The 13,188-nt window shown below is 45.7% G+C and overlaps 1 protein-coding gene across 4 annotated transcripts in view; it reads right to left on the reverse strand.

Moving 5' to 3' along the window:
- gsap (gamma-secretase activating protein) overlaps positions 1-13,188 on the reverse strand; it is a 129,625-nt gene that overhangs the window by 61,856 nt on the left and 54,581 nt on the right. For all 4 annotated transcript variants that reach the window (XR_011934036.1, XM_072471342.1, XM_072471341.1 and 1 more), the window contains 4 exons: positions 4,199-4,265; positions 1,808-1,890; positions 1,639-1,698; positions 233-367 (listed from right to left, as the gene is read on the reverse strand). Coding sequence is in view for 3 of the 4 variants with exons in the window: in XM_072471342.1 (XP_072327443.1) it covers positions 233-367; positions 1,639-1,698; positions 1,808-1,890; positions 4,199-4,265 (345 nt within the window). In the remaining variant the exon portion in view is untranslated. The remainder of the gene's footprint in view (positions 1-232; positions 368-1,638; positions 1,699-1,807; positions 1,891-4,198; positions 4,266-13,188) is intronic.

A 13,188-nucleotide genomic window follows, 5' to 3' on the forward strand; every position in this document is an offset into this window, starting at 1 on the left:
TCTGTATGGTGTTTGCACATTCTCTCCGTGTCTGTGTGGGCCTCACCCCCACAATCCAAAGATGTGCAGGGTTGGTGGATTGGCCACGCTACATTGCCACTTAATTCGAAAAAAACATTTAAAAACATAATGCATTTTTAGATTTATTAAAGTAAAATGTTACTTTCGAGGTCCCAAATGTTAAATTTATGTTCACATTAAAAATGATGAATGCTCACCTAAATTCTCTTACCATTTTTAAACATAGTTCTGTTTTGATTCTTCTCAATGAACTAGTATTGTGCCATGGATTCTGTAAACTTTCTAAATTCTTCACAGATTCAACATTCCTGTTCAGCTCTTTCCAAAAAACTTGGATGTTTGGAATCTGGAAAAGGGGTGCACACTTGTTAAAAAAAAAACAAGCAAGCAATCAAATATAACATATCTCCCGAATGACACACAACGGCTTGCATTTCTACAGCACATCAAAGATATCAAAATATCCCAAGAAGCCTTCACGGGAACATTATGAAACAAAACATGACGTTGAGCCATGTGAGGTATGAGGGCAGGTAACCAAAAGCTCGAACAGTCAGAAAGGAGCAACTTAAGGAGCACCTTAAGGAGCAGGACCCATATCACGTCACTTCAGTCACAGATAATAATCAAACCAACATCTGGGCCCTCAACTCGCTAATCCGTATATTTAAGATAACCTGGCTAGTTTACACAGAAGCAAAGTTTGCCTTCTTTTTGTACCTCGGGAGGGAATTGTCAGTCTGTCAAGACAATCTGAACCACTGCATAACAATACAGCACTGTGAACTAGAAGTCATGAAAGCATCTTCAGCACTCATTAACTGCTTTTCAAACTCTGGTCTGTGGGGGGAAAAATGTCTTTAATCAGGGGGGGCCGAGTGGCCTACTCCTGTCTCTATTCCTTATTATCGTATTTACAAAGTCATATTTCAGTCCATATGAGGTGGCCCATACACACTGAGCTCCATATCAAGAATTCTATTGTTCTGGATTTGTTGATGTAGTGGCTTCCACATATTTTAATGAAAATATTTTCTCTAATGATGGGATCATTTTCTCCAATTATGGCTTGTTCTCCTATGGAATCCTATGGAGGGCAGCACGGTATCACAAGTGGATAGCACTGTGGCTTCACAGCGCCAGGGTCCCAGGTTCAATTCCCTGCTGGGTCACTGTCGGTGCGGAGTCTGCACATTCTCCCAGTGTCTGCATGGGTTCACTCCGGCTGCTCCGGTTTCCTCCCACAGTCCAAAGACGTGCAGGTTAGGTGGATTGGCCATGCTAAATTGCCCTTAGTGTCCAAAAAGATTAGGAGGGGTTATTAGGTTAGGGGGATAGGGTGGAAGTGGGGGCTTAAGTGGGATCGGTGCAGACTCGAGGGGCCGAATGGCCTCCTTCTGCACATATGTTCTATGTAAGATTAACTATGTAAGATAAGGGACAATCTTTAGAAATCAAGGATAGCAAAATCTTTGGGAGAATGTCAATACTTACTATGGGACACCACAAGTGTTCAAAGGCTTTCTATTTGGAGATGCATAAAACAATGTTCACAGTTTTATTGTGAACAATTGTTAAAATGTTTAAAACTATAACTGCATCGTTCATTAGTCTTACCTCTTCACCAAAAACTGGTTGTGAAATAGTTTCTGTGCTGCAAGATATTCCAGGAATTTCCTATAAATAATTGGGAAGAGTAATTAACTTTCTATATTTAAACAGAACAAAATGTTATCTGCAAATATTCAAATGTTTTGTCTTTGGTTACATGCAAGATTAATCTTACCCCATCCCAGTTAAATAAGGAAGAGTATGGTAGAAGTTTGTCCATGGCGTTTGTTTCTGAGATTACTTTCCTGTACAAAGTACCTGAAACATCAAAACATCTGTGCAATTCACAAAAAATAATCTGCATCAAGTGAACCAAGGAGGAATGCATTTTTTTCTTATTTGCAGCATTATTTGACCACAATTAAGTAGCTATGTAAACTTGAGTAACACTAGAAAGTAAATGGTCATCAATGGTAGTGTTGACTTCAGTAAAATCCACGTGCATTCCAATACTTAAGTGGAAGAATTGATCCAGAGTGAAGTCACGCTACTCATTTATTGGCCTCACAAAATTCAATGCAGAAATTATGAAGGAGGGGTATTTGATGGTGGAAGTGAATAATAATCAAGTCAAACAGCAAAAGACTCAACAGGTCTATTATAGATTGTAAGTATGTTTACGGGCAGCAACATAATTCTCTCAACCTGATGAAAGACCGTGAGCTGAATTTTCAATGGTCTCTGGTGGCAGCTCTGGAGGCAGGGCAGCCCCCCCAAATGAGAGGAAAATCCCATCAGGTCAGCTCTACAACATGTTTCCACCTCCACGGGATAATGCAGGAGTCATGCTGATGGTGGGAATGGTTACTTGCCCGCTGCGACAGGTTAATTCATTCAGGGCACTCTCCTGACACCAACTGGATTTTCCAGCTGGCTCACAGGTTTACCCATTCCGTTAGCATGCCATTTGTGAAATGGCAGTGGTTTCCCACAGACAGGCATCAAAGCCAGAAGCTGCATTCTATGTGGAAGGCACTACTCCAAAGATCAGCCACAACCACAGCATGCTCCATGTCTGTGAAGGCTATCACCCTCCCATCTGGAGACGCTAACCCTTTTGGCCCTTGTATTCATCCCATGTGGCCAGCATCCAGGAACGAAGGCTCCCTTGCACCCCCCCTACCTACTCCAGAGTGTGTACCCCCGGCATTAAGGCTGCCAATCTTTGACTGCTAGATGGCCTCTTATTGGTCATCCAGACTCAGGAGCCCACCTACTGCCCTTAATTGGATGGGCACAGAGAGCCGGTATTTTAATTGGCTCCCTCCTCCAAAAGCGTCCTCAAAGTTCCACCTCTGGCATTGGTGGGTTCCGAACCCTCATTTTACCCCAGTGGCGGGATGGGCACTGGGGCCGAAATTCCTGCTCTATATTGCTCCCAGCCTGTCATTTAAAAATTTCTATCATTGTCATTGGGCAACAATTCAAAATCACTCAGGATCTTAGAGAAACTGGGTTGTTCTAACCAGTGATATACAGTGAAATGTTTTACCTCAATTATATACAAAGGAATTGTTAAATATTCACATGATTGTATTAATTGGTGGACTATGGTTTATGTCCTGTTCTTAAATCATTGGATTAGGCTTGCTTCTTGTATTGAGAAAATATGCTTCTGTCATATAGAGCATAATAAACCATACATATGTGTTCAGCTTTACATATGTAATCCATTCTACAAGCTATCAGAAAATTAACACTCTGGAATTCACATATCACAGATACATTAATTATATGACTTGACATTGGGCGCAATTCAACGGCTCGTCGTGCCCGACTTAGTGTCGGGATGAGGCAGTTGAATCTCGCGAGAGGCTTCTCGCAAGATTCGGGATGCTCAAAACGTCTTGTGAGATTTACGATCTGGATCTCACCCTCGCTGGGCGAGATCCAGATCTTCATATTTAAATGAGCCATAAGCCTGGTTCGCCTGGCGCCTGGGATTCAATGGCCGTGCCTGGGAGACCTCACCAGGGCGCGTTAAGTACTGGTCCACACAAATGTGGACCGTAACAGTACCTGGGGGAGGAGGGGTTCACTCAGGCCAATGGAGACCCCCGGGTAGTTGTTGACAGGGCAGGGTGGCACCCGGCTCTCCCTTTAGCAGCTGGCACCTTGGCAGTGCCAGGCTGTCAGGGGGGTCTCAAAATCGGGGGTGGCCTGAAAGGGGTGGAGGGAGGAGGAGGGAAATGATTGGGGCAGCCTTCCAAAATGGCAGCCCGATCAGTCTTTCCTGCTGGCGAGTTGAAGTCCCTCTAAAGTGTGATCTCGGTGGAGTGAATCTCCCTGTTGCCAAAAAAAGGCAAAGTGCCGTTGAATAGTGGGATGTTTCATGGCACTGCAGCTGCCTCGAAATACCCCACTAAATGTGCCATTCAGCAGACTTTAAACTCAGGTTCCCTAAATCGCACCCATTGTCTTTATTCTTCAAATAACATGTTTTGCATCAAAATCATTTCTTTATTTAAAAACGAAAGACGGATTACAATCTATGGTCACTCAATAAACATTCTGAATTTAGTAGGCATTAGGTCCTTAGTATCGACTCTTAAATGAACTTACTTACCAAGGATGAATTCCTGGATAAGATCAAAAGTGCCCGAAACAGGCAAATCACACATCCAGTGAATAATCTGTTGGGAGGGGGGGAAATTTTTTTTTTTTTTTTTTTTAAATTGGAGACAAGACAAATTTTCCTAGTTTTACTTTTATATCTTCGCTATAAAGATGTAAAATATCTTCTCTCATTATAATGAATGTGCTCACTTTACTTTTGTAACCAATGTATTCATCTTTCTTTGAGGAGTCTTATTGATTTGAAACATTCCCCACTGCAAAACTTCAGCCTGAAGGATGATCATTTCTTTTGTTTAAAAAAAGTCAAGTATTTCCAATGCATTTGCAAAAACGAGAGTCTCAGGAGTGTCTGGGAACAGGAGGGAGGGAAGGGAACCAGTAGTAAGGTCTGAGGCTGAAGCATGATTTGAAAACTTGATTCATGAACACCATGTCAAGGAGGAGTGGGTGCTATATATACACTCAGGGTGGGTTGAACCATATTTATAAGTTTTCAATTTTGTGCATGTTTATTGCAAGTATTATTTTTAGGGTTCTATAGGGAGCCTGTGAGGACAACCTTTTTCCGAGTATCCAAGAGGTCCTGGATGGTGGCTACATAAAACGTTTCTTGGTAGAATGTAGAAAATTGAAATTATAAAAAGATGGCATGGTTATAACGTATTCTGAGATTCTTACAAAAATAGAAAATAGTTTTTTTTTAAAATCACAGAACAATGCAACACAGGAGGTCATTCAGCCCTAGTGAGTGCTACCAGCCCTATGGAAGCAGCTTTAAGGCTGGGATCTTCTTAACGTCAGAGTGACTTCCTGCTGAGTGCCAATTCTGCCAGGCCATCGGAGCTGGAGACTCCCATGCGTCAATGATGGGACTGCAGGAAGGAAATGTCACACCTGCGGCCCAGACAATTCCCCGCTGCAAGGAGTCTACTGGCTTCGGCCCTCAACCAGTTTGATATTTGATAACACTCCAAAGGGCACTTACATTTTGAGGCACTCCCACACTTCCCATGCTGCCCGGGCATCATCCACCTTTCCCAGTGGGGCTCCTAACCTACCAAAGGTGTAGGTGCTCAGATGGAGTCAGCATCCTCAGGAACCCACCTACCATCTCTAGGTGGATGGTGCTCCAGGAGGTGGCATGGCCAACATTTGTTACCAATTTCTAACTCAGGGTGGCACAGTGGCAAGCACTACTGCCTCACAGTGCCAGAGACCTAGGTTTGATTCCAGCCTTGGGTGACTGTGTGGAGTCTGCACGTTCTCCCCGTGTCTGCGTGGGTTTCCTCCGGGTGTTCCGGTTTCCTCCCACAGTCCAAAGATGTGCAGGTTAGGTGGATTGGCCATGCTAAATTGCCAATTACCCTAATGTCTTAGTGTCCAGGGATGTGCAGGTTAGATGGGGTTATGGGGATAGGGAGAGGGAGTGAACCATGGGTAGGGTGATCTTTCAGAGGTGGGTGCTGACTCGATGGGCCAAATGGCCTCCTTCTGCAACGTTGGGGTTCTATGGTACCTGTTCTTTAACTGGGCAGTTAGGAGTCAACCACATTGCTGTGGGTCTGGAATTACATGTAGGCCAGACTGGGTAAGTATGGCAGATTTCCTTTCCTAAAGGGCATTTGTGAACTAGATGGGAGCTTTATATTCCACCAGGTGCTGTAGTGGTATTTGAACCCACGTCCCCAGAGGATTCACTTGGACATCTGCAGCCCTAGCCCCATGACATTACCACTATGCCACCATTTCCCTGATGCCTTCAGGAGGATCCACCTGAAGTGACTGTACACAAAGTTTTGAGTTGGGGCCTGAATAATGGTCCCTGTGCCCTCATTTAAAACTAATGCCGCAAGATTCCTCCACCCTGTAGCTGCAGCAGCTCTTTCAAACAGAAATCCAGTTGGTCCCACTTCCCATTATTTCCCTATGTCCCCTTTAGAAATAAGAATAGGCAAAGCTGGAAATGCTCAACACATCAGAAAACATCTATGGAGTGGCGACCTCTTGTCAGAACTGGATGACGCTGGGAATGTAACAGGTTTCAAGCAATTGTAGAGGCTGGGAAAATTAAGTAACAAAAGGGATAATATTGCAGGGCAAAAGATGGTGGTAATGGGACAAGTAAAACAAAAAAGATTGTTCTAGAAAGATATGAATAGGAATTGGCAAATCATCACCAGTAGCTGCCATTCGAAAAAAGCTGCAGGCAGATGATCATCTGAAATGGCTGAACTCATTGTGTTCAGGAGGCTAAGTGTCTAAACGAAAGCTGAAATGCTATTCCTCGACTCTAGGTTGAGCTTCATTCGAACAGTGTAGGAGGCCAAGTTCAGGGTGAGAGTGAGGAGTTAACTTAAAATGACAGGAGACTGGAAGCTCAAGGTCATGTCTGCAAACTTTCAGTAAAGCAATCACCCACACTTTTTGTTGGAGCAGAAACCTCGTTGAGGGCAAAAGGATAACATATCAAAGCATCTGTATGAAGGATGGCCTCGTCGCAATAGATTCAACAGCAATGGAAAAACTGGAAGAATGAAACGGAGTCCTCACAAAAAATGGGGTGGAACTAAGCGTAGTAAAGGTAGCTTTAGTTAGTACTTCAAGGACCTCCTCAACCAAGACACAGCCTTCGACGCAAGTGTCCCCAGCACCATCCCGCAACACGCTACCCGCCACCATTTCAGCGCAACCCCAGCTCGCCATGAGGTTGAAAAAGCCATCAGTCAGTTTTAAAACAAGGCCTCTGGCACAGATGGAATCCTTACAGAAGTATTAAAATACGGCAGAGATGCACTCTTGACAAGGATCCACAACCTCATCCCCTTGTCTGCAAGGAAGAGAGCATGCCAGTTTGCATCAGTGATGCCTTAATTGTTTTTAATTAATTAGTGATGGCTGGTCAGGTGATGTGCTTGAGCTGCTTGATGTGGGAGCTGGCAGATCCCATTGCGAGCTGCAGCGACCACATCTGCAATAAGTATTGGCTGCTCGAAGAGCTCCGGCTCAGAGTTGATGAGCTGGAGTCTGAGCTTCAAACACTGAGGCACATCCGGGAGGGGGAGACTTACCTGGACACTGTGTTTCAGGAGGCAGTCACACCTGTCAGAGTATGTAGTTTAAATCCTGCCAGTGGCCAGGGACAGCAGGGTGTGACTGCAAGTCAGGCAGGTAAAGGGAACCAGCAGTCAGGAACTCAGGAGCCTCAGCCCTTGACCCTGTCCAACAGGTATGAGGCACTTGCTCCCTGTGTGGATGGCGAACAGGGCTGCAGGAAGGATGAGTCAGCTGACCAAGGCACCATGGTTCAGCAGGCCATTCAAGGGGAGGGAGTAAATAGGCAAGTTGTAGTTGTAGGGGATTCTATTATCAGGGGGATAGATAGTATCCTTTGTGAGCAGGATAAAGAGTCCCGCATGGTATGTTGCCTGCCCGGTGCTAGGGTGCGGGACATCTCTGACCGGCTTGAAAGGATACTGGAGAGGGAGGGGGAGGATCCAGTTGTTGTGGTCCATGTCGGTACCAACAACATACGCAAGTCTAGGAAAGAGGACCTGTTTAGAGATTATAAAGAGCTAGGATTCAAATTAAAAAACAGGTCCTCAAGGGTCATAATCTCCGGATTACTGCCAGAGCCACGTGCAAATTGGCATAGGGAGGCAAGAATAAGGGAAGTTAACACGTGGCTGAAAGAGTGGTGTGGGAAAGAGGGGTTCCTTTTCATGGGACACTGGCATCAGTTTTGGGACAGGGGGGACCTATACCGTTGGGATGGCCTCCACCTGAACCGAGCTGGGACCAGTGTTCTGGCGAAAAGAGTAAATAGGGTGGTCAATAGGACTTTAAACTAAAGATTGGGGGGGAAGGGAAAGTCAGGGAACCAAGAGGTGAAGTAATCAGTGGGAAGCGTAGCTGCTTGGGAATACAAAAAAGCACGAAAAGACAAAACTCAGGAGAGGCTACGATAGTCCCCATCCCACAAAATATGACACAGTGTATGGAAAGGCTCAGTAAACCAAGGTCCACCACACTAAGAAAACAAAAAGGGACGGTCAATAGAGAATTAAAGGTGCTATATTTAAATGCACGCAGTGTACAGAACAAGGTAGATGAGCTTGTGGCCCAGATTGTGACTGGCAGGTATGATGTGGTAGGCATCACAGAGACATGGTTGCAGGGGGTTCAGGACTGGCATTTAAACATCCAGGGATTCACAACCAATGAAAAGACAGAGAGGTGGGCAGAGGGGGTGGGGTTGCCTTGTTAATTAGGAATGAAATTAAATCAATAGCACTAAACGACATAGGGTCAGATGATGTGGAATCTGTGTGGGTAGAGTTGAGGAACCACAAAGGCAAAAAAAACATAATGGGAGTTATATACAGGCCTCCTAACAGTGGTCAGGACCGGGGGCACAAAATGCACCACAAAATAGAAAATGCATGTCAGAAAGGCAAGGTCACAGTGATCATGGGGGACTTCAATATGCAGGTGGACTGCGTAAATAATGCTGCCAGTGGACCCAAGGAAAGGGAATTCATTGAATGTTTACAGGAGGGTTTTTTGGAACAGCTTGTGATGGAGCCCACGAGGGAACAGGCCATTCTGGACTTAGTGTTATGTAATGAGCCAGACTTGATTAAAGGCCTTAAAGTAAGGGAGCACTTAGGAGGCAGTGATCATAATATGGTAGAATTCAATCTCCAATTTAAAAGAAAGAAGGTAGAATCAGATGTAAAGGTGTTACAGTTAAATAAAGGTAACTACAGGGGCATGAGGGAGGAACTGACGAAAATCGACTGGGAGCAGAGCCTAGTGGGAAAGACAGTAGAACAGCAATGGCAGAAGTTTCTGGGAGTAATTGAGGACACAGTACAGAGGTTCATCCCAAAGAAAAGAAAGGTTATCAGAGGGGGGATTAGGCAGCCATGGCTGACAAAGGAAGTTAGGGAATGCATCAAAGCAAAAGAGAAAGCCTATAATGTGGCAAAGAGTACATAGAACATAGAACAATACAGCGCAGTACAGGCCCTTCGGCCCACGATGTTGCACCGAAACAAAAGCCATCTAACCTACACTATGCCATTATCATCCATATGTTTATCCAATAAACTTTTAAATGCCCTCAATGTTGGCGAGTTCACTACTGTAGCAGGTAGGGCATTCCATGGCCTCACTACTCTTTGCGTAAAGAACCTACCTCTGACCTCTGTCCTATATCTATTACCCCTCAGTTTAAAGCTATGTCCCCTTGTGCCAGCCATTTCCATCCGCGGGAGAAGGCTCTCACTGTCCACCCTATCTAACCCCCTGATCATTTTTGTATGCCTCTATTAAGTCTCCTCTTAACCTTCTTCTCTCCAACGAAAACAACCTCAAGTCCATCAGCCTTTCCTCATAAGATTTTCCCTCCATACCAGGCAACATCCTGGTAAATCTCCTCTGCACCCGCTCCAAAGCCAGAAGATTGGGAAGGCTACAAAAACAAACAGAGGATAACAAAGAGAGAAATAAGGAAAGAGAGGATCAAATATGAAGGTAGGCTAGCCAGTAACATTAGGAATGATAGTAAAAGTTTCTTTAAATACATTAAAAACAAACGGGAGGCAAAAGTTGCGTCAGTCTTCACAGTAGAAGACATGAGTAATATCCCAACAATTCCGGAGAGTCAGGGGGCAGAGTTGAATATGGTAGCCATCACAAAGGAGAAAGTGCTAGAGAAACTAAGAGGTCTAAAAATTGATAAATCTCCGGGCCCAGATGGGCTACATCCTAGAGTTCTAAAGGAGATAGCTGAAGAAATAGTGGAGGCGTTAGTTATGATCTTTCAAAAGTCACTGGAGTCAGGGAAAGTCCCAGAGGGTTGGAAAATCGCTGTTGTAACCCCCCTGTTCAAGAGGGGAACAAGGAAAAAGATGGAAAATTATAGGCCAATTAGCCTAACCTCGGTTGTTGGCAAGATTCCAGAATCCATTGTTAAGGATGAGATTTCTAAATTCTTGGAAGTGCAGGGTTGGATTAGGACAAGTCAGCATGGATTTAGTAAGGGGAGGTTGTGCCTGACAAACCTGTTAGAGTTCTTTGAAGAGGTAACAAATAGGTTAGACCAAGGAGAGCCAATGGATGTTATCTATCTTGACTTCCAAAAGGCCTTTGATAAGGTGCCTCACGGGAGACTGCTGAGTAAAATAAGGGCCCATGGTATTCGAGGCAAGGTACTAACATGGATTGACGATTGGCTGTCAGGCAGAAGGCAGAGAGTTGGGATAAAAGGTTCTTTTTCGGAATGGCAACCTGTGACGAGTGGTGTCCCGCAGGGTTCAGTGTTGGGGCCACAGCTGTTCTCTTTATATATTAACGATCTAGATGACGGGACTGAGGGCATTCTGGCTAAGTTTGCCGATGATACAAAGATAGGTGGAGGGGCAGGTAGTATGGAGGAGGTGGGGAGGCTGCAGAAAAATTTAGACAGTTTAGGAGAGTGGTCCAAGAAATGGCTGAAGAAATTCAACGTGGGCAAGTGCGAGGTCTTGCACTTTGGAAAAAAGAATAGAGGCACGGACTATTTTCTAAACGGTGACAAAATTCATAATGCTGAAGTGCAAAGGGACTTGGGAGTCCTAGTCCAGGATTCTCTAAAGGTAAACTTGCAGGTTGAGTCCGTAATTAAGAAAGCAAATGCAATGTTGTCATTCATCTCAAGAGACTTGGAATATAAAAGCAGGGATGTACTTCTGAAGCTTTTTAAAGCATTAGTTAGGCCCCATTTAGAATACTGTGAGCAATTTTGGGCCCCACACCTCAGGAAGGACATACTGGCACTGGAGCGGGTCCAGCGGAGATTCACATGGATGATCCCAGGAATGGTAGGCCTAACATACGATGAACGTCTGAGGATCCTGGGATTATATTCATTGGAGTTTAGGAGGTTGAGGGGAGATCTAATAGAAACTTACAAGATAATGAATGGCTTAGATAGGGTGGATGTAGGGAAGTTGTTTCCATTAGCAGGGGAGACTAGGACCCGGGGGCACAGCCTTAGAATAAAAGGGAGTCACTTTAGAACAGAGATGAGGAGAAATTTCTTCAGCCAGAGAGTGGTGGGTCTGTGGAATTCATTGCCACAGAGGGCGGTGGAGGCCGGGACGTTGGGTGTCTTTAAGACAGAAGTTGATCAATTCTTGATTTCTCGAGGAATTCAGGGCTATGGAGAGAGAGCGGGTAAATGGAGTTGAAATCAGCCATGATTGAATGGTGGAGTGGACTCGATGGGCCGAATGGCCTTACTTCCGCTCCTATGTCTTATGGTCCTATGGTGACCACTTTCCAGGAAGGAGACAGGCCGACTGCGGAAATTACAGAGGGATTTCCCTATTCTCTGCCAAGGGAAAGGTAATCGCGAGAATCCTCCTCAATCACCTCCTCCCAGTGGCTGAAGAGCTCCTCCCCGAGTCTCACTGCAGCTTCCGCCCATCAAGAGGCTCAATGGAGATGATTCTCAGCGCATGGCAAATCCAGGAAAAGTGCAGGGAGCAGCATCAACCTCTGTGCGTGGCCTTCTTCGATCTCGCAAAGGCCTTCAACTCTGTCAACCATGAGGGATTGTGGAACATCCTCCTCAAATTCAGCTGCTCATAGAAACTCGTCACCATTCTCCGTCTGCGCCATGATGACGTGCAACCCGTGATCCTCGTCAACAGAACCACCACAGACCCAATACGTGTGCAAACTGAGGTCAAACAGGGTTGCGTCATTGCACTAATGCTCTTCTCCATCTTCCTCGCAACACACTCCATCCCATCACTCTGAAGCTCCCACCTGGAGTGGAGCTAACCTATCGGACAAACAGGAAACTGTCCAACCGCCGATGCCTTCAGGCGATAACTTAAACCACCCCAACTTCTCTCATAGAGCTGCAGTACGCAGACGATGCCTGTGTGTGCGCACGCTCAGAGGCCGAGCTACAAACGTCAACACATTCACAGAGACAAATGAGAGAATGGGCCTCAGACTAAACATCCGGAAAACAAAGTTTCTCTAACAGCCTACTCCTGCCACACAAAACTACCCTGACCATTCAGATCCCCGGTGAGTCCCTGGACAATATGGGTCATTTCCCATACCTTTGGAGCCTCCCCTCGAGCAGACATCGATGATGAAATCCAGCATCGGCTCCAATGCACCAGTGCAGTCACAGTCTTCGGACGCCTGAGGAACAGAATGTTCGAAGACCAAGACCTCAAATCCAGCACCAAACTCATGATCTACAGAGCAGCCGTGGTCCCCGCCCTCCAGAATGTATCAGAAACATGGACAATGTACAGCAGACACCTCAAATCCCTGGAGAGATATCATCAACGTTGCCTCCTCAAAATCCTGCAAATCCACTGGCAGGATAGGCGCACCAACATGAGCGTCCTTTCCCAGGCCAATATCCCCAGGATATCCAAGCTTAACCAGCTGCGATGGGTGGGCCTCATTGTTCACATGCCCGACACAAGGCTCACAAACAAGTACTCTACCGTGAGCTCCACAACGGCAAGTGATCACTAGGCGGGCAGAGGACACTCTGAAAGCCTCCCTAAATAAATGCAACATCCCCATCAATACATGGGAATCACTTGCCTTAGAACACACAAACTGGAGAACCAGCATCCACGAAGGTGTCGATCACGCAGGGCACGCGGAGGCCTAGCGTAAACAGTGGAAGCAGAGGGCAGAATCCAGAGCATCCCACCCACCTCATCAAACTCCACCTGCCAAACCTGTGCCAGAGTCTGCAGATCCAGGATTGGACTAGTTACCACAGAACTCACCTCCCAGGAGTGGAAGCAAGTCATCCTCGACCCTGAGGGACTGCCCAAAAAGGAGAAAAAGGAAGTTAGTAGGCAGCTATGGGTTTGGTCGATAGCCTAGCCCCAAGGGAACCAAAGCCAGGGTGCCCTGGATGACATATGACAGAAGTCAACTTGAAAGTGTGAA

The sequence above is a fragment of the Scyliorhinus torazame genome, chromosome 13 (genome assembly GCF_047496885.1).
Source record: "Scyliorhinus torazame isolate Kashiwa2021f chromosome 13, sScyTor2.1, whole genome shotgun sequence".
Classification (NCBI taxonomy): Eukaryota; Metazoa; Chordata; class Chondrichthyes; order Carcharhiniformes; family Scyliorhinidae; genus Scyliorhinus; species Scyliorhinus torazame.